This window comes from Pieris rapae, chromosome 19 (assembly GCF_905147795.1).
Source record: "Pieris rapae chromosome 19, ilPieRapa1.1, whole genome shotgun sequence".
Taxonomy (NCBI): Eukaryota; Metazoa; Arthropoda; class Insecta; order Lepidoptera; family Pieridae; genus Pieris; species Pieris rapae.
Window position 1 is genome coordinate 6,061,129 of NC_059527.1, and position 26,137 is coordinate 6,087,265.

General features: G+C 33.2%; 1 protein-coding gene across 1 annotated transcript in view; it reads left to right on the forward strand.

Annotated features, from left to right (window-relative positions):
- Positions 1–26,137, forward strand: part of LOC110998551 (5-hydroxytryptamine receptor 2C) — a 45,053-nt gene that overhangs the window by 9,382 nt on the left and 9,534 nt on the right. Inside the window, exons 3-5 of the mRNA XM_022267252.2 lie at positions 5,220–5,341; positions 16,826–17,024; positions 25,168–25,293. Coding sequence (XP_022122944.2) covers positions 5,220–5,341; positions 16,826–17,024; positions 25,168–25,293 — 447 coding nt within the window. The remainder of the gene's footprint in view (positions 1–5,219; positions 5,342–16,825; positions 17,025–25,167; positions 25,294–26,137) is intronic.

Sequence of the window (26,137 nt, forward strand, 5' to 3'; positions counted from 1 at the left end):
TAGATAATTCAATTTTATCATATATATTGAGTATCTTACAATAATGAAACAAGGCTTTTCCCTTCAGATTCAATTTCTGTTTTACCTTTGGTGGTACAATTGTCTTTAAAAGTCTATATTGTAAATTAAAAATTTTATTTATGCTTGTTTTGTGTGTGCGGCCGTAACTACTCAGACAATAGTTTATAATGGAGTCTGCTAGTGAGAGGTACAACATCCTTAATGTATTGTATGGTAATTTATATTTAATGATATGCAAACGGGACATTATTGCTCTAAGTTTGTTACAAATATGTTCGATGTGAGGTTTCCAATTGAAGTTATTGTCTATAATCAAACCTAAATAGGTATGTTGTTTAACTAGTTCTAGTTTAATGCAATTACAATTTGTATAGTTCGATGAATGAAAGCATTGGTGTGAGTGAGCTGTGATGGATGGCCTTAATCCCGTGCGCAAGTATGGTGAGTGGATGTGTAGTAATTTCGTTTTTTGTGCGTTAATGATGAGGCCTGAATCGTGTGCCCATTTGCATAGTTGGTTGAAGTTGTGCTGGAGTTGTTTTTGAGCTACGGAGATGTCTTTGTGTGCAGTAAGTAGACAAGTATCGTCTGCAAATTGATAGACACTCGCTTCGGTAAATATGTTAGGCATGTCGTTTACATATAAGAGGTATTCAGTCGGCCCGGTTATTGACCCCTGGGCGACGCCCTCTTCGGTACGGATCAGCTGGCTGAAGGCCCCGCCTATGTTAACCGCAGTAAATCTGTTCATGTGATAGTTTTTTAAAAGTTCTAGGAATGGTCCCTGTATGCCATTTTGGCGTAGTTTTAAAAATAGGGTTGTATGATTTAGTGTTTCAAAGGCTTTGCTAAAGTCAACGAAGACAGCGAGCACATGACGACGATCATTCATGTGCTTGTTGATCTCGTTGGTAAATTGAAACAAAAGTTGAGAAGTGTTCTTTTGTTTTTGGAAGCCAAATTGTTTATCGTTTATAATCTTATTTTCTTTGATAAATTTATTTAATTCGTTACCAAGGTACCTCTCTATTATTTTATCTATGCAGGGTAATATTGTTATTGGTCTATAATTGTTTATTTCGTTTTTCGACCCTTTTTTGTATACAGGTCGTACACAGCCGACTTTTAGTTTGTCTGGAAATAGAGAATATGCAATACAGGAGTTTATTAAATGAGTTATTAAGGGTGTTATTTGTCCGTTTATGAACTTTAAATCTTTCATTCTGATTCCGTCGATTCCAGGACTTTTTTTTTCATTCATGTGCTTTATTATGGAGTAAATGTGATTGCTTGCTTTTTTCAATCTTATTGTTATATTTGGTTGCGTTGCGTAGGAATTGACGTCTAATAATGGTTTATCACAGTATGTACAGATTTTTTTAACATTATTTTGAAATTCTGTAGCAAAGTTGTTTACCAGACTTGTTAAGTTTATGTTATCAAATGAATTCATTATTATTTCATCGATTGATTTAGTTATTTTGCCGCATATTGCATTTATAATTTCCCACTGTTTTTTGGGGTTTTTAAAATTTTCTGTTATTTCTTTCTTATAGTAATGGTTTTTAACGTTGTTAATATATTTATTAGTTTTATTTCTGTAAATATTATATAATAGTCTATTTTTTAAGTTACTTTCATCCCCTTTCCAAATTAGAAATAGTTTACGTCTTTCAGCGCACATACAATTTATTTTGTTTGTCATCCATACACATTGATGTCTTTTTCCTACTTTAAATTTAACTACTTTTTTGCAATTATTGTATACGTTTGTAAATTTCTTTATAATGAAGTTTAGAATATCAACTGGGTTTGTGTGGGCTAAGCCTGCGGTCCAGTCTATGTTATATAGTTCGTGTTGTATTTTTTTATTGTCTTGTTGAGTTATTAATTTATAAGTGTTTTGTGGTTGTGTGCGGTGGTTGTTATTCACAATAGATAAACCGGTAATGTAATGATCAGCCAGTGCATTTTGGATAACGGATGTTTTTGTGTTACTACTATTTACATTACGTAAGAAGATATGATCTATACACGACCTTGTAATTATGTTACATTTGGTTTCTACCCGAGTGTACTGACTAATGCCGCACTCTAAGCCTGATTCATACATCAGGTTTAAATATTGTTGTACGTGTGGGTTTGACATCTTGATATCTATGTTAATGTCGCCTAATATTACAAAGTTATATTTTTCAGGATATTTTGATATCATTCTTTTAATTTCCTTAATAAAAATGTTTTTGTTCCTGTCTGGAGGTCTATAAATAGCACACAAACCAATCTTATAATTATAACACGTCTTAATTTCACCAAAAATACACTCGTAGCTGAGGTTGCTTATTTTGAATCTTGTAAATGACACGCTTTTATGCACATACACTAGGATGCCGCCTCCCTTTTTGGCGTGGCGCAGTTCGGAGTACATTTCATAGTCTTGAAGTTGAAATAATGTTTTGGATGTATCAGTGATATTCGCCTCTGTGATCACGACGACGTGTACGGTGCTGCTACTGCTCGTCACTATTAATTCTAGTTGCGCGAAGTTTTTGATAAGGGATCTGATGTTTACACTTAATGCAATTAATTGTTCTTTGTCTCGAGTTAATTTTATATCTTGAATAAACTCATTCCATGACGTGTTATTTAATTCATGAATAGATTTGATGATATATTCAGCCATTTTTAGTACATAAATCAATGCATGTTATTGATACGGCAGTTGTAGAATTGTACTCTTACTTACTTTACCGATTTCTCTTTTAACCTTTCAATGTCGTTGAGCGATCGAATTACATTAGTTTTTTCCTTTTCTTCCTTTTTTGCTAATATTTGGCCATTTTTAAACCAGATAAATCTATACATATTAGTCTCCTTTAGCTCTTTTTTAGCTTTCCATAATAGAAATGCTGAGTTGGGAGTTAGGGCTTCCCGTATGAAGATCTTGGATGTATCCTCTCTTCTTAGGTCTGTACAGTTGAGCTGGATTGTCCGTGCAGCCTCCAGCCACTTATCTCGGCTTCCATCTTGCATGACAACCACTATCGGGGGGGAGGGTTCTTTGTCGGTGGTAGCGGCCCGGTTTTTTCTTCCCGCCTTCCTATAAGCTTTAATTATTACTTTAGGATTTTGTTGCAGCTTGGAGCAGATTTTACTGGATATGTCCACGGGATCCTCGTCTGCCGCTTCTTTGATTCCGCATATTTCAATTTGGTTTGACATTTGTAATTGCTCCATAGTATTGATTCTTTGTTCCAAGGTCTCATGTTTGAGCATTGAATTTTTTAAACAATTTTTCAGGTCTTGGCATTGGTTTTCAACAATTTTGATGCTGGATTCGTACAATGCAATTTTTTCCTCATACTCGTCAATTTTATCCGAGTAGAATTGTAGGGTAGATTGCAGCTCCGACGTAATTATTTCTCTGACCTCTCGCCGTATATCGTGAAGAATCTGTTGTGTAACTTTGTTTTGCGCCAAATTAGATACGGATTCGTTATCCGTAATATCCTCTTCATCGGCATCAGGTAGGATGCAGGATAGACGTTTAGGTTTGACACCACCCGCACAATTTCGACATTTCCAGTCTACTGAGTCAGTAGCCACGAGCGCGCTTAGTTGTTCCGTAGTTATGGATGCACAAGCGCCATGTATCCATTTACTACACTTTCCACACTGCACTCCTGGGCTTTTTTTGGTAACTGTCTTCGCGCACTTAAAACATTTAACCATGATGATGAATAATGTGCGCGCGCGCAATGCCGTTAGGTGCGTTCCGGTTCGCGTCGAGCGAGTGACTGAATACAATAATGTTTTACTTAAAACTTCTTATCTAATCAATTTTTGTTTTATTATAATGCAATATTTACGTAGTGTTAGCCCAGGTTTTGCCAGCTTCCACTCAATCCTGGAGCGGTTCGAATTGTCTGTATGTATTTTCTATTCAAATTGCGAAAACTTAAACGAAGACTGATCCATTACTTGCCTAAATAAAGATTTAAATCAGATGGCAAATGCTCGATGACCTACGTTCTATTGGGCTACCTACATGTTAAGCAAAACGTTTATACAGTTAAAACGAATTGGAAATACTTCTTAAATGTAGTTATTCTTTAAAGGAATTCTTAAATTTCCTTTCTATCGTAAAGATAAAACTGGAAAGAAAGAGAAATCATCGCAAACAATAAAAACTTAATACATTCTATTATTCGTTTTTAGATAGCTTTTTAAAAGTTTAAGAGAAAAGTTTCGAGAATCATTAGTAAGATAATGGAATTCATTATGTCGGTTTTATGAGTTCAATTCGGATTCCACATCTAAGAACTTCGGTGATGATTAAAGAATTATGTTTCAGTTTGTTTTACGGAAACTAATTGCAAAGTTAAAGCTTGCTCGAATTCTATTATTTTTCTTAACTAAGTTGTTCATTTTAATGCCAAAACTTCTTAATTTATATGAATTTCAATTTATATACCCTGACTTATACTGCATGCCGCATTTTTTAAAGACGAATCGTCGTCTCACATCTTCTAATAAAGTTATTGTATATTACTAAATTACAGTAGGTATTTGTAATGTAATATTTTAATAGAAACTTTGTACTGCTTCATGTATTTTTTTATTTATTAACATGGGTTATATCGAATAAGTTGCTTTTCTCTCCATCATCTTCTTAATAAAGTTTTGTGATACTACATTTGCACAAATCTTCACTTGTATATTTTATTTTATATTATTTCTTTCCATACGTACTCGTATACCCACACTATATTTTAGTCCCCTACAGTTGTAGCCAACGTGCTACGTGCTACGGACATGCTACGCGGTTAAGCAGACATGGAACGGTTGTGGCTACACTTTACCTTGCTACGACATTATATTCTGACCAACAGTGGGCAGACCTTTTTATAAGATACTTTAGAAAGTATACGAATAATTGGATAATCTTTTCACATAGTTAAAAAAATAACGGTATTATTATTCTTGCATAATATGGCTGTGCAAAGTCACGATAGGAATAATAAAGGATAGCTTGATGTTACGAATATATTATTACTTCTTGGATCACAAATATTAATAAAAATGTCGTGAATTTGAAATGTTATCTTATGTAAATGTTATGCCCCACATGTTTATATTATTTAGATTTAAAATACAAGTATTGTATATATAATAAACTAATTTATACAACTCACCAGGTATCTGGGCATCAGAAATCCGTTGAAGAGTCGACATCATTCAACAAAACGAGTGGTTGTCATTAAGATTGCTCTCGTCTGGCTTCTAAGTATGATTGTTTCGAGCTCCATTACTGTACTAGGTAAGACTATCTATATTTTATATTACTTCTTAGATAGATTAAATATCATACCAAGCGATGTCCTTTTAAATATTGTATTGGTAGATTAATAGACTAGTCTAAGCAAGCTTAAAAAAAGTATTATGTGAATTTCGAATTAATCCGGTATGTTTTCACAGTTTCTAGTGATAGAAATTCTACTGATATTATATATTAATAAAAATAGGAGGACCTCAATATTGACAGTTCTTTTCCATAGAAAGTCGTTTCAATGTTAATATTTAACGAGAATTGAAAGCTCGCGAGACAAAAAGAAAAAAACATTAGTTGGAAGAAAAAGTCAACCATGCGGAAAGGTCCCTATCTGAATGGCTGAGTCGCTAAATGTTTACAATAATAGCATTCAGATGTTTTAACTTTTCACTTTCGTTTACGTTTTATTTCAAACAAAAGCAAATGTACAATACTTAATTCAAAGTCTACGTTGCTCGAAAAACAATAGCGTAAAAAAATAATACAATATAATTATGTTATATAAATATAACAACAAACAAAAAAAATAGCATTAAAAATCTATAAATAATAAAGTGTATGATAATACTTATACATTTATAGTGTATTATATACTATTATGATAAGTTTTGACCTCCAATGGAGTAAATGCCTCCTCGAAAATCTTCGAATTGTCTGGCCTCTTTGCTGCTGTCTTCCAATCTTACACCGCCATCTCTCTTGAACTTCTCTGGTTTTTGATACTCCTAAACTTTTTTGCCAACTAAGTAAGAACCTTTTTAAATCATCCAACTAGTCCGAAATGTATGTACGTATAGATATTTTGTGTGTTTGTTTGTCGATCAATGAGATAAGACTGAGACTCAATAAGTTTGGTTGTGAGTAGAGAACAGATGACACCACAGGGCACTGTTAGTGATAAATAAAACCTACGCAGAATTGTGCCCCATATTGCATTGCAGGGTTTGAATTATTATCGTTAAGAGAGTCTAACAAGACACTTGGGATGTTGAAAGCAAGAACATAATTAAAATTCTAATTCTCATCATGAAACACTTTGTAGTTTCTAAGTGTACCGCAAAGTAGCTTGCATAAGCGATTTAATTGCAACTCGCAAAGTTTTTAATATAAAACGATGTGTGTGTTTTTAACCTTTAAAAAATAAATTTTATTGTGTTTGAATATTGTATTTAAATGATGTCGATGTGGATATAATTTTACTTATACAACTATGCTCTATGACGATGCTCACTTGTTTGTTTATCAGATAATAATAAAAAAGGTTCATTTTTACCTCTGTAAATTTAAAGAACAAAATATGTAAACAATTTGTTTAAGGCTTGTATCAGAGATTGTTAAAAAAACCGAATGTGAAAGAACATCAACAAATCCATTTATTCATTCAATCTTGAAAGGGATACTAATATGTTATAATTTAACAATAATTAGTCAAACTTATAAACCTTTGATCATTTTACACATCCGTCAAGTCTACCAAACAATAAAGCTCGTATAATAGCTTTCGGCTTATGTCAAATTGAAAATGGTCCCAAAAGGATTCTTTACAACTGGAACTCGTGCGTTTTATACGAACAAGGTTACGAAACGCTATATAAAATCGGATTTGGTCCCATTTTATGACTGATTTCACTCCATTCATTATACTTGATTTAGGGGAGCTTTAGCGAGCCCATAACTTAATTGATTATAAGCAGTCTTGTGGAGTTATCTATTTCCTAACAATAGAAATGAAGTAGGCTATACATAAGAGAGATTAGGGGTCCGAATATTATTTTGTCCCAATCGGTGACTAGACCCTTTGACCTAGCTCTATAAGACCTTTTAAAGAAATAGCATAAAGTTTTGTCGACATCACAGGAGACTGAAGAGCTGGCAGCTACCAAAGAATTAGTCTAGCTATTAAAAGGAAAATTCAAGCGTCTCCTTTTAAAAATATATTATTGTTAATAATTGTATATATAAATAAATAATATTATAGTGACTTTTTTATATTAAGCAAATTAGTTTGAAGACATTTTATTTGCTATGTTGAAGATTCATACAACTCTTACTGTCATATTGTCATTAAAAAAAATACTGATCGGCCGAAATTGTATTAAACGACATCAAACTTAAGAGATGTGAGCTTTTGCCTTGTCCAAACTAAAATAAGTCATAAAGAAAATGCTTTTTCATTAAGGAAATGTTATTTTCAAGTCGAATTTCATTTTACGATCTCATCTTTGCGTTATTATTAAAAACAACACCAACATCGCACTTACATTTTTTATAGACAGCGTTGTCTTACAGTTGGAATATTTTATGTCCAAAGCGTGTAAAAATATTAAAGTTATACAACTTGATTTATTATTATAACATAGTAATATTGTATTCAGGGTAAGTTAGATAAACTATTTTAAACGCTAAAATAATAAAAGGAAAAAATATAGTGCATACTAAAGTCATAAGAAGCAGTCTCGACTTACTATCTTACCCTTATACCACCGCCGTCAATAGTGATAATTATGCGTGATCACCTCGAATTGACAGGTAAACAAACTTTTCGTACTTCGTAATAAATTGATTTAAGAATTATTGTTCCGCTAAATTTAATCAAACTTAATCCTAAATGGAATTGTATTTTATTGATTATAAGACTATTATACTTGTTTGTAATTATTTTGATTAGTTTATTTTCTGTAATTGATGACATATAAAAAGTGACCAGTGAATTAACAAATTGGGTGGGGTCAGTATTAACATGTGATAATAACGAGTGTTTTTCCAATAAGTATGTTTTTTATAGAATGAGAAATTACAAAACGAAGAGTATAAGAGGGGTCTATGTCTCAAAAAGTATTTGAGCTGGCAGCTGAAAAAATTCTAGTAAAATACAGGAAATATAGAAATATAAATGTTGCTACTGAATACGTCGTCACTAAGCACTGTTTAAATACATAAAAAACAAAAAGGAGGGAACTTCTGTTGAAGTCGGTTATAAAAAAACCGTATAGTTTTCATTTCTGAGCAAGAAACAATCATAGCTGATTATTTAGTCAAATATTCTAATACCTATCTATTTTGGATTGCTACCAGACGATGTCAAAAAATCAGCTTGCATTCGACACAAGATAAATATTCCAGAATCTTAGAAAAGAGACGGAAAAGCTGGCAGAGATTGGTTTGCTGGTTTAAAGAAGCGCAACGCATCATCCTTCAACCGACCTAGTGTTCATTCATTTTTCGAAGTAGATTAAAAATACTGTATTGTTTAACTCATTGAGGTTCTTTAAGACTGTTGATACTAAAAAATTTATGTGACTTTTATTGAATTCTTATATTGAAACTATATAAAAAAATGTTTGTAACAGATTTATAAGATAATACTATTTTTTCTACTCCATTAAGAAACTGAAAGATTGTAGAACCTTTAAAATTTAAGTAATTTTAAAACATTAAGTTTAAACTATGTTTTAATTTTTTTAAGGCTTAAAATTATTGAAACTGTAGCAATGATTATTATTAAGTGGATTTAAAAGAATTTGTTATATTCTTTCAGTTCCTATCATAAAAAGTACTAATTTGTTTACCATTAAAGGCAATAAAACATTTTCATTAATGTTAGTGACATATTATTTGAGTATTTGATAAAATTTTACGTTAATACTTACCCCAGCTCCGTTAATATTTGCCCCACGTGCGGGGTATATATTAACAGATGACTTTTTTGGTTTTCATGGTTCTCTTTCTTGAAGCACTTACGTACCTGATGATTTTTGTTATTAATATCATAGCTGAATAACCAAAGCATGTTTACAATAAAAAATAGAATAAAAAAATCTATTATCAACGGAAATATAAATCATAATGCAGAATTTGTTAGTACCCCGCGCTCCCTACTACTTCTTTATTATTAAAACGGGTTTATAGATTATGTCTATCGATTTGTGCCACAAAACAGTTCGGTCGAAGTTGATATGTATTTTTTTACCAATAACTTAGATTACATACATTTATTGATTTCATACATTGACTTGGAATTGATAATGACAGAGGTATATTTGTCAATCTTGAAGGTCTGATATAAGTCAGAGTCTGATTCCATATATGTAGTTGTGGAACGCAATTGGCAATAATTAATTGTAAATACATCAAAGATATATAACAAAATCTGAACTGCACATGTAATCATCGACCTATCATCATCAATAATATGAATATAATATGAATCTCTAAACAAAATGTGATACAATAAAAATATCTATATTGAACACGCACGCTCTTACTCCAATTCACTAAATGTGCTATTTCCTCAGATTTTTGCCATCAAATGAAAACGTGAAATGTTAAGTACGCATATTGCATAATACATGTGAAAGGTCCAAGTGAAATTGTTCAAAACATAATAATAGCCTATGTTAGTTAGGGTTGTAACTTTTCCTGCGATTAACGATCTCTAGAATCTTTCTTATTGTAAGTTATCACCTGATTATTACGTTCATTTACTTAGACTTTGCTTCATCTAAAGTTTTACGCCTTAGCAGTTTTTGTAAAAATACAATAATAAAATAAATGTTACAGTTTATTAATTACCGCTTTGATACTTTCAAACTATGTTGTTTTAGTCCAGTGGCAGTAAAACCCTTATTTAACTTAATCCGTTTTTCGATGATATTCATTTTATGGATACGTAAAAGAAAATTTGGTTTGGACACAGACGTAAATCGAACTTACGATTTCTGGGATCAAGGTAGCAGGTAACAATATGGCAACTCCTTGAACATACTCACCAATTAAAATGTATCAAATTATTGTATAATTTTAATTTTTAATTATAAGCTAGAAGGTAATCTTTTCAACAATTTACAATTACTTTAATTTGTAACTTAAAAACGTAAAAAAAATAAGTGTAGTAGTTTATATACCTATATGAATTAAGATATTTTTAGTTTGAGTTTGAACACAAACTGTTTTCATTTTAAGTATCCGTGTATGGTATGTGGCAACCCTATGAAGGGCAAAAAATGCGTCAAAGAGAAAATTCCGTTAATCTCGCTTTGTGGGGCTAATACAGCGCTCAGGCTTGTAATGTGAACTTTTTAATTTTCTGATTGGAATCTAATGCTTTCAAAAGAATAACTGATGATGAACATGTCAAATTTCTTTAATTTCAGTTGTTAAAATCTTGTAACCGTAACTCGAGTTAAATAAAATTACTATACTTTTAAAAATGTTAATACATATTTGTAGGCGTTTGAATTTTCTATCCAAAAAATATTGAAATTCGTACGACAGCTAGATTTCTTTTATAATTGCATGGAACTGAAAATTGTACTAAGTTTTCGCACGAATCATGTTAATTGGGATTTAAAAACTCGCCAAAATACTTCAGTGGTCCACATAGTGACGGCAAAAACTGCAATTGAATAACGCTCAGTTGTGGAACGTAGGAAGAATATATAATACCACCTGTCCAGGTGGTATTATGTGTATGATGTATTCTGCCTTGAAGTCCGATGCCGGAACTCAGCTATATACGAATACGAATATATACGAACAATTCCTCAACACTGTCCATTGTAAATGCGGAAGGTTCAGAGAGACCCCACATCTCTATCCAACATCAAGATATTAAGCCGATCGAAAACTGACTGGTCAATGAATCACTCTTCGTTAAATAAGCTTCATCTAGAAGCAGTTGATACTGGAGAGCTCGCTCATATAAGTACTTCGTATGGAAACGAATTTGCAAAGTCATTTGACTGGTGATGAAAGAAATTAAACCTCAGAGAATCTACATCATATGTATCGAAATAATAAAATAAAAATTGTCAATTTATTTGCTTGAATCATTTGTGATGTCAATAACATGCGAGTATTACACGAGATATTCTTATTCGTACGGAAATTGGATATATTTTTCAAAGCTTCATGTCTATTCAGCTATATTTTGCTCAAGAGGACACAATTCCAGTTATTTATTTATTTATTTTTATTTATTTGGTGCACAAAACACATTATAATCTTTACAAAAATAAACTTAAAACTAATAGTTATGAACAGGATTCTAATGTAAAACCATGTGCACACTGCAAAATTAATGTTACATCAATAAAAGGCTCATAACTAACAAAGGTAACATAGTAAAAAAAAAAACAATAATAATAATAATAATAAGTTCCTCGACACCAATTTAACGTAACGTTAACCAGGACCACAAGGGTCAGCACTTAACCTACGATGGAGGATGTCTTTAACGACACTAATGAATTTATTGATGTTGCGACAGAATATGTCCACAAGTAAGTGGTTGCTCTTTGCCATCTCGTTATATTGACGAGCCATCCTGGTCAAAGGGTTGTAAAAAGAGATGTTATTCTTATAAGTTTGAAGGGAAAATAAATTGACTTCGTTAGCTCTACGGGCACTAAATCTAATGTTAAGGCTAATGTGAGCTAGTAGTTCGGGAGAGTCTATAATGGAGTGGGTGATTTTGTAAAGGTAAACTAAGTCGAAGACTATGCGTCTGGATTCTAATGGTTGAACTTTAAATTTCAGGAGTCTATCGCAATAATTTAAGTTAGACCGGCCAGGTTTTATACGATAACATAAAATTCTGAGAAATTTCCTCTGAATTCGTTCAATATCGTCAATGTGCACCTTATAATTCGGCGACCATATTGGACTACCGTATTCTAATATACTTCTTACGAGGCTGAAGTATAAGTACAAGGTGCTACGAGGATTTTTAAAACCTTTTGTGGATCTAAGAATAAAACCCAGTAGATGGTTTGCTTTAGACGTGATGTGACTATAGTGGGCACGGAATGAAAGCTTGTCATCGAACAGGATACCTAGGTCTTTTGCAACATCTGATCTGTTAACTAATTGACCATCTATGACGTAGTTCCATACGATTTTGTTTCGTTTATTAGTAAACGATATGACAAAACACTTGTCTATATTTAAATACATGTAGTTCGTCTTGCACCATAGTGATACGGTATTGATATCACGCTGTAATGTTAAGCAGTCATCTAAATTAGTAATAGAAGTAAATATTTTTAAGTCATCTGCATATAAGAGACAATTGCAGGACAGTTGTTGAATAAGGTCATTAATAAAAACTACGAAGAATAATGGCCCTAAGTGGGAACCCTGAGGTACTCCCGATGTAACTGCGATAGGTGCAGAGATGAAGCCCTTTAACGCAACCAACTGAGTTCTAGAGTCTAGGTATGAGCAGATCCATCTATATAAACTGCCGTGGATACCATGTGACGCTAACTTATGACAGAGCAGATGGTGATTTACTTTGTCAAAAGCCTTAGAGAAGTCAGTGTAAACAGAGTCAACTTGGCCACCTGTGGCAAACACTTGACAGAGATAGTTTTTGTATTCCAGAAGGTTAGTGACCGTAGACCTGTTTCTAACAAAACCATGTTGCTTGTCTGAAAGAACAGGCTTAAAATGACTGAACAGATGAGTATACATCACTGACTCAAATAATTTAGCAGCGCAAGATAAAATACTTATCGGTCTATAGTTTTTACAATTGGACTTATCACCACTTTTATAAATAGGTATTATGTGGGCAGTTTTCCAGCGCTTAGGAAACACACCACTAGTTAACGATTTATTAAAGAGAACACATAATGGAATGGACAACTCCTTTCCGCAACTTTTTATGAAAATAGGAGGCAGAAGGTCAGGACCCGCCCCTTTGTTAATATCCAAACTATCTATTTTACGTTTGATATCTGTTACCGTAATAGAAAAGCCAGATAATATATTAAAAAACGTGTTATTTACAGCACCAGATTGGTCAGTGTATATAGTTTTATTAGTTTTATCGTCAAAAACTGAACCAAAGTATCGCGAAAAAAGGTCACATATCCCCTGACCGTCTGTCTCAGAAGTATTTTCAAGTGTCATGGTGTGAGGCACTGAAATATGGCCTTTACGATTATTCACAAATCTCCAAAATGATTTTATGTCCTTGGCCAACGAGTCCTCGATGGATGCGATATACTTGTCGTAACAAATCTTGGTAAGAAATTTGCATCTCTCCCTCAGCAAAGAGAAAACGTCGTAATCGCGGGGATTCCCAAACCTCTTAAACCGTTTATGATATAAGTTTTTTTCTTTATTACATTTAATTAAGGATTTGCTGTACCAGACTGGATAAGATGAGAATTTGCTACAACAACTTGGTGTATTTCTTGATATTATTTCAAATAAAAGCTCATAAAAAGCTTCGGTGCACTCATCAATACAAGGGGACGATAAGATTTCGGACCAGTTCACAGACTGGAGTTCAGATTTAATGTTTTCAAAATTACATTTAGCAAAATTAAGCCGTTTAATGTTAGCGCGTTGAAGCCCTTTAGAAATCTGAATCGGAGAAAGAGTAATCAAAATTGCGGGATGATTTTTATCTAACAAACTTAATGCAAGTGTTTCATTGACACTTATACAATCTATATTAGAAAGCACCAAATCCAACAAGCGAGCGTTTGCATTTGTGATAAAGTTATGCTGTTTTAGATTACACAGTGACATTAATTCATTTAGTAGAAGGAGCTTCTTACTCGGGTTAGGGGAAATTGACAGAGAGGGATTAATCGAATCAGAGTAATCAGGTGTGTTAAAATCACCAATTAATAAGAAATTATCCAAAGGGAAACGATTAAGAAGTAAATTTTGGCAATGGCTATAAAAGAGTTCAAGCTTGTTAATTCTAATATCAGGAGGCAAATAGCAAACACATAAATTTATGCGAGAAGTGTCACGTGCTTCAGGAATAAGAGTAACCCAGACATCCTCCATATCACTATCCCACGATGCTTGACGGATGACCTGGTATTTTTTATGGACGGCGAGTAAAACTCCACCTCCCTCGGTTTTAGCACAGGAGGAATCCGCACGATCTCGTCTGAAGAGATTGTAACGGGCGTCAACAACTTCGCCATCGAAAACACTCATATTTAAGTTCGTTTCCGTCAAGCATATAATATCGAAGTTAGAATTTAACAGATTTAAAGAAAATTGAGTTAACTTGCTACGAATTCTGTTTACATTTTGATAAAATATATTAATCATTGTGGAAATAACGTGTGATTCAGTATATAAAAACAAAAATTGATCAAGTAACTTACTAAGCAATGATAAACAAACAAATTAGTAGTAGTAATAACAATTAAGACAATTTAGTGAAGGAATCATGACTTTTAATTAGAATGGCCGGGCTTGATTCATCCTTACGAACATAAATTTGGCCATATCGCACCCAAACAAACCTGTAGTTCTTGTCAGTAGAAAATTTACGTGCCGCACGGTGTAACTCTTTAGCTTCAGGAGACAAATGTTCAGACAAGTATATCCTGCTCGACGACGAGCCGCCAATACCAATATCGGTAGTAGATAGTTTGGTGTCAGGGTGGGACTTATTGAAGCGAGTCAACGCAGACAAGAGTGTATCACGCTGACGCTGCGATGAGAGGGTAACTAGTATGTTTCGCGGCCTTTTGGAGTTTGAGTCCATCTTAGCTACACGACGACATGCTTTAACATCACTCTCAGATACCACAACATTTAAACACTCACAGAGTTTTTTGAATAACTCCATCAGATTCTCAGTCTTGCTTTCGGGTACCTCGTGAATCTCGAGGTTTAAGTCACGTGAAATCTTTTCAACTGTAAATAAACGACTCTGGAGTTTTGATAACGTGTTTTGAGATTTCGTAAGTTCAGTCTCGAGTACCCTGATTCGATTGTCTTTGTCTGCAATATTTGACTTCAAATCATTTTGTTCTAAGATGATAAAATCCGTTGTCGTCGTGAAGTCAGCCTTTACCAACTCAACAGCTCGGCTAACCTCGTCGGTCACCATGTCCTTCAAGTCCTTTCTAAGCGCGGACCGTAGATTTAGCATAAACGATGAGTCAGGGGACAGTTTCAAGTCTATAAGTTTGCTAATACTGTCCAACGTAACCGGCTGCTTAGAAAAGTCAGCGCCTGCAGAAGTTTTCGTAGCAAAATCACACTCCGGCTCTTTACACGTCGTTATATATGAGGAGGCGCTTGGTGATTGGTTATTGCGACCCCGCCGGACAGGAGTATTATCGTCATTGTTTTTACGCCGAGTTACATTCTGACACAGAGGACAATTAAGTGATGCCAATTGCTCAGCACTGAGCTGCTTAGTCGACCCGGCAGCAACATCAAGGCATTCATAACAAAACTTGCGTTTGCAATTATTACACTTTAAAAAATGATCGACATTTAATACGTTATTACAGCCATGGCACTTCATAGCTTGATTAGATTCACTATTATTCACTTCACTGATTTTACGTATTCTGTATTACTTCAAATTTGACTTATAAAAGCTAACACTATTGTTAAAAATTGAATAATAACACTTATAACACGGCTAATAATACTTTTAACACGGCTATGGACTACCTTCCACCACGGTTGAAAATTGAATAAGATAATTATCAATATTCGATATTGATTGAGTTAGATCAGCTACTTCACTGAAATTTGAATAGTATTATTCAACTGACTATAATTTGGGTAAAACTATTTCATTGTAAAGTTTCGTAAAGCAAAATTGTAAAGCAAATTTCAAATCATTTATATATGTAACACAAATCAATTAATCAAAGTAAAATAAAAAGTAAGTAAATCAAAGTACTAATCAATAATGTACACTTATGAACGTCAATAATGAAAAATATATTAAATGCTTCTAATTTTACATTTACTGCCAGTTCTTAATCAAGGGCGTAGAACGAACGAGAAGAACTGGTAATAAACTCTCCGCCACTCTTTAATCGCCAAGTTATTTTTTAATGTTTAAAAAGCAACCATTACAGCATGTTCCATATGACCTCTTTAAGTTATTTATTATACTCTCAGGTTTAACTTTTGTTTTAGTTAAAGTTAATTATTTTAAAAATTAACTTTATACTATATCTTCCTATCTGTATTAAGAGACTGAGCAGTGTTGGCATAGTGGTGTCAGAGTTTAACTCTTATCCCTGAGGTAGTAGAATCGATCTCCGGCTTTGCACTATCGGACTTCCTGTCTATGTGCGCAGCCGGCATGCCCTAGACCTTAACAGTCAACGACGCGTGTCAGGCACATTAGGCTTTTTTATGTAATAAAAGGCAAAGGCAAAGGGCTGGAGGCGTATCTGATGTTAAGTGATACCGCCGCCCATGCACACTCACTTTGCCATAGGGCTCCCAAGTGCGTTGCTGGCCTTTTAAGAATTTGTACGCTTGAACCTTAAGTCGAATTGATCCGGAAATACTTCAGCAGCAGGCTGATCACTGATAGGTACTTGCCTATTAAAAAAGTGCATTTAAAGCGTAAAGATGTATACTGTCATTATACGTTTGATTAAGGCTACATTAATTATTGTAATTTTACCAAAAACTGAAGCCTGGTAAAAATAATTTTATGACATGTATTATTTCCAGGCCTGATCAACAAGCAGAACATAATGCCAACTCCAGAGCTATGCGTCATCAATAACCGATTCTTCTGGGTCTTCGGCTCACTGGTGGCGTTTTATATACCAATGCTGATGATGGTGGTGTCGTTTGCACTCACTGTACAACTACTCAAGAGACAGGCAATATTGGCTGCAACTCCAGTGCCAGGTGGTGCACAGAGAAGGTGAGCGTTCGCTATTTAAAGGAAATTTATAGTAATAATAATTTATTAAGATAGGTCAGTTTTTAAATGTTTAGAATATAACATTGTTACATTCATGATTACCTGATTTCGCTGGTCGTGTTTACATGTTTTAGAGACGACACCGCTTTTTATATTTTCATATGTATTTTAATTTTGACATGTGTTTGTCCTAATTTTTTGGTCCAAATTAAAAAAAAAACATCCTGATAGATTTGTGTATTTATTTGTAACTAGACGGAACTAAATTGTATTTAAATTGATGTATAAGCTTTCTAAAACAAACACTTTCGAAAAGGAATACTTGACGAAAGTCTCGCATACCAGCAGGTTTCACATAGTAGCACGGCAAAACTGTCTTAAGAAACACTCAATTGTATAACGATGGACGTTGAGGTGATAGGGATGGTAGTTTGTATTCTGCTTTGACCTACCTGAAACTCGGCTGCAGGTATAAATCCGAAAAACTGCTTATGACATATACCCATCGCAGTTACGAAATTTAGATATAACCCAGAACTATAATTTAAATATTGATAGCTCAAAATGGAACAAATGTAAAATCCAATGCCAAATCATTTGCATATTTTCCCCATAACTCTGGGCGTAATAGAATATTTATCTTTGGAGTTTTATCGTAAGGAAAAAGAAATCCTATCGCTTGCCAATACGTCGATTATGAAATGTTGCGTCACTTTGTGCTAGTTAAGAGTTAAGATTAACATAAATAAAATTTATGTTAATCTAATTGAACGTATGTAGTCGGAGAGAAGTAATTTTTTTATAGTTCAACATCTTAATACCTATATATTAATTAGGTGTCACGTTGTTTGTCCGCGATGGTCTCCTAAACTACCAAATCTATCTCAATTGAATTTGCACACCGTGTGCAGTTTGATCTAATTTCAAAGATAGGATAGCTTACATCTTACTTTATATCCGCAATATTATTTAATTGCTAATATTTGTTTATTATTTGATACAATTCTAACAGATTGCGTTGTGTTAAAAGTACCAACGTTTCACATAAATTCTCCTACCGTTTCCCTTGAATAGTTAACTACTAAGTAATACTTATAATTAAAAACTTAGCCACAGCAACGCTTGGCCGAGTCTGCTAGTATAGTATAATTTATCAGTAAGGTAAATGACTCGTTATGCATGTTGAGTAGTATTGGCATAGTGGTTCCAGCATGCGACACTCATCCCCGAGGTCGTAGGTTCGATCCCCGGTTATGGACTTTCTTTTTTTTTAACGCTGAACGGTGAAGGCCTTAAAAGTCGTCGGTATGTGTCACAGGAGGCACCTATGACCTATTTATCTTTTAAATTGACAAGTGATCATGAAACAAATACTGAATAGTGAGGCCGTGATCTCAAAAAACTTGTAGTGCCACAGTTTTTTTTTATACGTAAGTAAAACCATACAGGCTGCCCAAATATCAGATGACAATTTATAAGAAAAAAAACCAATTAGAATTCATTTGTTGATTGTATTTTCGCGACCTTTAGCGTATGAAAGTTGTTTAAACGAAAACATAAGTCTAAAATATATTGTCTGTATAAAACACTAGTACTTAGATAAAACTTATCTGCTAAGGAAAATGGTTTTCTACAATAGGGTTCTAAATCAATTTTAAGCAAGTCACATCATTACGCTACATATTCGCGAAATTCTTGCGAAGTAATAATTTATTACAACAGCGCTCCAACTAATCATCAGGGCCATTAACTAAGCACTTTCAGTTTAATATTTTACTTTCACTAGGGTTATTTTCTTTTTAATCAAAAAAGGTATGTTCTTCTATAAATTGTATAAAAGTACAATAAACAATAGAATGGCGCGCTATTATTAAAAATAAATAAACATACATCATTAAAAACGTGAAAGTCTTTCATGATTTCCTAAAATGCTTTTAATAATTACAACATTGACATTATATAGTCGTTTTGTATGAATATGTTAAGTAAATTGTATTTTTTATTTTTATTTCTCATTCGACGTGAGAATTCAATCACTTGCACAACAAGCGGGAAGCATTGTTCACGTTTTTGTGAGACAACGGGGTGTGCCTTACTTTATTACCTAATAGAATTCCATTCAACTTGATTAGCGTGTATTTTGGCGTCGTTCCAACACCCGACGGCTAGTGAGAGAAGCGACCTATCCATCAATAGTCTCTGTATTTGATTGTAAACTTTTTATCTCGTTATGCAAGTCATTCGAAGATAACTGAGATTTCTAGTTCATTACACTAATTACGATTGATTAGGGACCCTTTTGTTAATACTTGCGTGTCATTAACAATAATACCAGTATATACATACATACATAATGTAAAAAACATGGAACGTTTCATTCAATTGTCATTTGTCAACAGTATGTCTAGTTCTATCATACACACATTCTTTGTGACGTTTGACTAATCATTATAAACGCGCATTTGTTTTGTCTATGCTTTTTTTCTGACATTCCTGGTAAGTTCAGATCTTTACGAAACATTTTTTTATAAAATTTTAATATTAACCGTATGTAAAACGCATATCATGATATCTCATATTAATGTTAACTGCAGATATGAATCTGCAGGTATTATTAAAAGAATGAAGCTCTGTATGAATATCTACCATATTGTACATAAAATATGTCGAAATATTTTAATAAAGAACATCACTGAATGTTTTGAATAGTAAAACTCATAACGTGTGATTAAAGTGATATTGAAGAAAAGAGCGTACCAATTCTTAAAAGGCCGGCAACGCTCTCGCGAGCCCTCTGGTATTGAGAGTGTCCATGGTCGGCGGTATCACTTAACATCTGGTGAGCGTCCTGCTCGTTTGCCCCCTGTTCTATAAAAAAAATTGAGATATCAAGTAAAATTTTTTATTCAATAAACATGAAAGCGTGTTCATTTCAAAAGTATATAAATTATTTTTATAATTCAATATTAAATGTTTTACAATTAAGATACTATTTTTATCACTCATAAATAAGAAGGGCGTGTTCAGTTTGTTGTTTTGTTTAGTATATTAATAGATAGATTTGTAAACTTTAGTAATTCCTCAGAACTCTATAAACTCAGTAAAAGTAAGCATTTTTTAAGGTAACAAATTACCTCTTGCACATGCTCATCTTATTGTTCATTAGTTTATTACGACACACTGCCAAGCGCATTTTTCATAAATGTTAGAATCTTAACACTGGTTCTTTGTCTTTGTCATGTTTATGTTTGCTGGAGCGGAGCGTGCGTCCTTGAGTACGTATCCAACAGCGATTGTCTGCTTGCGGCGACACAGCAACAAGTTATAGCTGTATAGTAAAAATTTGGAAGGAAAATAAATATTACTATATTTTATATTTAAATTACGTGTTACTAATTAGTTCAGAATGATCCTCACTACTCAGAGTTTGCGTCTAATTGGCCGTAGTATTCATAAAAACTAAATTTTCTCTGACTGTTATATTCTTTCTCTTTCAGTCAAATTGTGTTTACGCTATGATGAAAAGAGACCGTCACTTAGTTTATTTAACTACTTTATTACACATAATAAAATTGATGTTTAGTTAAAAGAGAAAGTACACTAGCCCCTATACTAGAGGGCCCTGTGTTCTGTTTTAGCTAGTCTCTTCTATCTCTAGTAGAAATTATAATGTCAAATATGTCAAATATTTGACGTTATAATTTCTACTTACTTACAATTTTATTATTAAAGACATATACATAAGAATACTTTCCTTTTTAAGTAAGTAAGATTCTTAGTATAAAGTTTTGAATCGTTAGTGAAAATTTGGTTCTTAAGAAAGTGGTTAAAGATGAAAAGGCCGTTTTTTGTTAAATGGAGCGATGAGACTAATTTATTATTAATGAACAGTGTTAGTCTTTCTAAAACAACAACTCTTTGCGCTATTTATAAACAAAGATGTTTAATATAGCTCCGTATCGGATAATAAATATCGACATTGGTTAGAGCTAAGAGCATACAATTACATTAGCTTTACGATGGTACGATTTATAACGCCATAGGGATTTATGTTTGCTAGCAAAAAGTTTCGACGTCAAAACCATAAAATAGAAGCTCGGATAGACGTTTTATTATTGTTTTTATCAGAACATAATTTTAAAATATATTCTTATTTCTATGTCGTAAACAATGTTGAACATGTTTTCAAAATTATGTTAATGTCTTATCATGAATAGTATCGGCGCTTTTTGTCGCTTTTTGCAAATAGAACATACATACTTTAATGGTCTTTAAACAAATTCTATATAAATACATGTTTATTATTAAAACGGCTTTTTAGTTTTTTTACAGCAGTTGGTCAGCGAATGTCTTTGAAACTTATCCTTAACTGAGTTAAAAACCAAAGTCAAGGTTAAATTTTGGTTTCGTGTTTTTGCTAACTATTGCAGTAATAATCATTATATTTCGGTAAATTTGTAAAATAAAATACGTTTATTTTCGGTATACATAAGATCATCAAGATATCACTTATCCACGTCATTTAATTCGAACCAGTAGGCATCCCTACTCATCGGCAAAGAAGAACGAGAAGTGTAGGCCGAGAGAAAAAGCCGGCGTAGAAAACTCTTGGTACTCTTTTAAAAAGCAACAATATGTATGAAACCGTAATTAATTCTATACTTAAAATATTGTTTTGAGTCTTGCTATACAGGAATAAATTATAATTATAAACAAGTGCGATGCTGCTTCATTTAGTTTTTAGTCTTTTCACTTACTCCTTAGGATGTATCTTATAAAAACTGTACTAAAATCCGGTCGGTAGTTTTATAGTTTACGGCGCTTATACAGACTCGGAGAAATTGATGAAAGTCCTGCATTAAATATTTCGACAGAGCAGTTAAGGTCACAGGTTCGATCCCCGGCTAAGCGTTAATAGTTTTTGATCTATATGCGCATGTAACACTGGCTCGTTCAGTAAAGAATAGCATCGCGAAGAAACCGGCATTACACGTAAAATCCACGGCGTGAATCAGGCATACTATATGTATATAGACACCTATTTCTGTATCTGTTTACGATACAGAAATCTAATCTAAGTACCACTGGTGCTTTTCACTATTAACAACCCACAATAACTATAAAAAAACTCTATACGAAACCTCACCTTGAATATATTTCTAAAAGCGTGCCAAAAACTTTTCACGCCAAATATATATTTATTGAACAAGAAATATAACGAAAGCGAATTTGTAGCTATTGGCACGGGACTAAAATTTATGTGATTAAACTCTGCCAGAAAAATAACTTTTCTAACAACTTGTATCGTTTATCCAGTGTACTTTTAATGAAATACGATATTTGGTATGTTTGCCATAGAACTTTAAAATAAATCATTTAAAAACCTCATTTGTTGCCACGTTGGAAACAATGTCAATTGTCAATGTCAAACAAGGGTCAATAAACTGTGCAATACTTCTATCATAAACTTTAACTAAAGTATTTTTTATTATTACTTTTTATAAAGTATTTGATCAAACCTACTCCAGATTATGCTTTGTTTAAAGGACTGGCGTAGGAGTCACAAAGTCGCCATACGAGTACAAAATTCGTTGAAAAACCGTGTTATATTAAGAGTTTAAAAAACCTATTCGTGTTAGCTTGTAAGGGTGTGAGCCTTAATGCATTAACTTTTATACCAATCTCGCTAACGTAATAATTCCACTCATAGCGACATTTACGGTCAGCATGTTTAGTAGATATTCATTTCGCTCCTCTGAAGTGGCGAAGAATACTTCAAGCTCATAATTGTGGTGTTTCTGCCCGATTGCTTTGAGATAATCCCACCACTTTTAACCTTTGATCCTAACCGTAGGGCTCCATCTGGAACCTTAGGTCTCTTGGTGCAAACATCCGTTGCTTATTTATATATTTACTATTTATAAGGTTTTTAATTCACCCTCTCATATATTATGTTATCTTGTACAGATTGCTCATTTATTCACTACATATACTATATAGATACTTCTGACATTTAATACATATAAATTACTCCACTCTTTTCACAGTCCACTAGCTCTCTTGTCGTGAGTTCAAACTCAGACTATGCACCATGTTTCTCTTCGTGAGTAATTAATAATTGTTCATACAGTGAAGGGGAATATGGTCAGGACCTCGACACTTTCTTGGATGTGCCGTTTGTATTACTAGCGCTAGAGAAATGTTGAAGGATCGCTATAATATCGGAACTGCACGTATCATGCGGATTTCATATAAAAAAATATTTGAGGTATTTTAAGATTTCACAGAATGTACAGTTACTTTATTATCGTCAAATAGCAACTCCATTTACTTTTCAGGCATACATAAAATACTCGCGTGACTTAGGTATATTTGTCGGGTTATGATAGCGTTTTATTTATGTAAGAGCGAAATAAAAGTTGTGTAAATCACAAATAACAGTTACTAGAATAAAAACATTCTTGAAAGGTCGAGAAAAATAGCTAAACATTGTTTGAAATTATTGTTGAATTACAGAGAGTTGTATTTATCTATTAAACATTGGAGGAAACCATATGGGATTAAAAAAAATTACAAATCCGCCCTAAATAGAACTCACCATCTTCGGGTTATATGAGCGACAACAAAGTCACCAACGTGGTAGTAATATTTTGTTAGTGCAAAACATTACCCGTGGTATCGAAGCAACGACCCGTCATAAAGACCGCTGAATGTCCAATTTCGTTCACTTATCACTCTCATTCATTCATCACCGCTCCACAATACATGCAAAACAAAAGCAAGCCCAACTTCTGCGGTTATAACGACACTAATGACTTCTTTGTTTCGCATACAATACATGTTTGCGGAATCACTGAGTACCTTGATAAGACAAAAGCGTTTTTATGTTTCGAGTTGTGACTTATTCTTTAAAATGTAAGGCTATATAAATAGGATTTCTGTTTAGTCATTCATAGGGGACAAATATAGAATCAGTAGTACTCTCTAACCAAGCGATATGGCAAAGAAAAAAATAATGTTAAATCAAACACAATTAATAATAAAATATATATTACGAAAAACGTATTATTATATTTTTATTCAATGGTAAATTATAAAAATAATTCCATCCCTTTTTTAACAAGTTTGCTTATTACTATAACATTATGTTATGTTAATGTTCTTATGAAATGACTTTATGAAAATGAATATGTCATTAACATTGATATGATATTTTTGCATGGCTGATTGTGTGGATTTGTATAATAAATCAAAAGAAAAGTGGCACTTTCATGACAAATTAACGATTTATTTATTTATTTTTATTAAAGCTGAATGAGTAGGAAATTGTTTGAATAAAACAACCGATGCTATACAAAACTTCTCGTATGAAATGAAATTAATTTTTGATGCTGTACGTAAAAAATTCGTAATATATATCACTGTATACGCTTTTGGACTGTACGGCGTACGTGGTACGAACTAGATCAGAAAACCAACGTGCCCTTGAAAAAAGTTTCTGTTACCCAGTTAATGCACACCAAACACAGCATTGCAAACGAGGAGGTCAGAAACAAAAATGATTGTTTTGCAGCCTGCGGTTACAACGGGTAGTAACACATGGAATATAATTCCAGAATATTGAAGTACATGTATGTCTATAATATAGTCTCTAAAATCTTGCCAACGCTCAGCACACTGATCATTGGTATAAGAACAATAAAATACAATTTTGAATGTGAAAATGAACATAAAAAAATAATTAAACTATAAATGCTAAATGAAAATGGGTTTTAAAGTTTGAAGCGAACAATTATTTACGCGCTTGTCAAATTATGCTTTCCTATAAAATATTACAATAATTTAAATCAACGCCTATTTAAAACCTATCCTTTTTGACTTTCTATGCTTTGGCGGTTCAAAATGCCTGTACGCCGTTCATCCTTCCTTAATTAGGGTTTTTAATATTTTTAACATGCAAAATACAATGCTGGTTAAACACTATTCAAAAACTATATAATTAACATTACGGTAATTGCTAAAAGTATATTGAATTAAAGGTTTTTAATGTTTTATCTATGTCATATCAAAATCGATTTAATAAACGTAATATATACCAATAAACCTTTATATTTATAATACCTATACTTATAACTTTTGGTAGGCAATGTGGAGCTTTTGACAATGGACCAACGCAGGCTGTACGGCGTATAAACGCGAGAAGTTCTCCTGATCTGTCACTGGCAGCTGTCTCCAGACATATGACCTGGCGTGTTACTACCGTATCCAGGTATGTGTTCTCTGGTAGCTCAGGGCACAACTAAATGAAATATTATATCTTCAACGTGTACTTAAACACTCAATGTACAATTAAGACTAAGGTAGCGACATTATTTTCATTGAACTATATTCTTCTATCCAATTATGACGTGAAATTCTAATTCAATACTAAGCTTTACAGGTTTAGGTTTTAGGTCTCATTATAGTTATCAATCACTCCACATTGATACTACATTGGAGAGGAATTACTTTTCCTACTAAACTTTCTTTAAAATACTTTCTTCGTCTCAACTTGTTGAAATGGAAAGCATTCATCATGTGCAAAAGTAGTTTATAAAATTTTGTTGTGATGAATGTAGAAGAAGTTGACTACCTGCACGATACAGGCTGTCCTAGTGTCTGATGCTAGGGGCCTGATGCTCTAATAATACTATATACTAAAACTATACATACGATTACTAAACATGCTTTTTTATTATGTGTTATAATGTTTTTGAAGTGAAACTTCTAATGCGTCTTTCAACAAGGTTAAACTTTTAACGCTACCATGAAGGGGTATGGAAGCAATGTTGCGTTAAACGTTCACCGCCTCTGTGGAGGGGGAATAGAAAGAGAACGAGCGAGAGTGAATTCGTGGCACTCGAACGCAAGGGCGTGGTATACTTGTTACAGGGCAGCGCGAGCGTTAGCCAAGAGCATCCAATATTCCAACGAAAGAGAAAGAGACAAAAAAGATACACAAAGGTAGAAAGTAGGAGAAAGAAAGAGAGTGAGTTGGTAGGTCCCAAACAATAAACAGTGTGAGCGTCGTGAAATTAGCTGAAATCAATTTCTATTCCTTTCTATTTATTCCA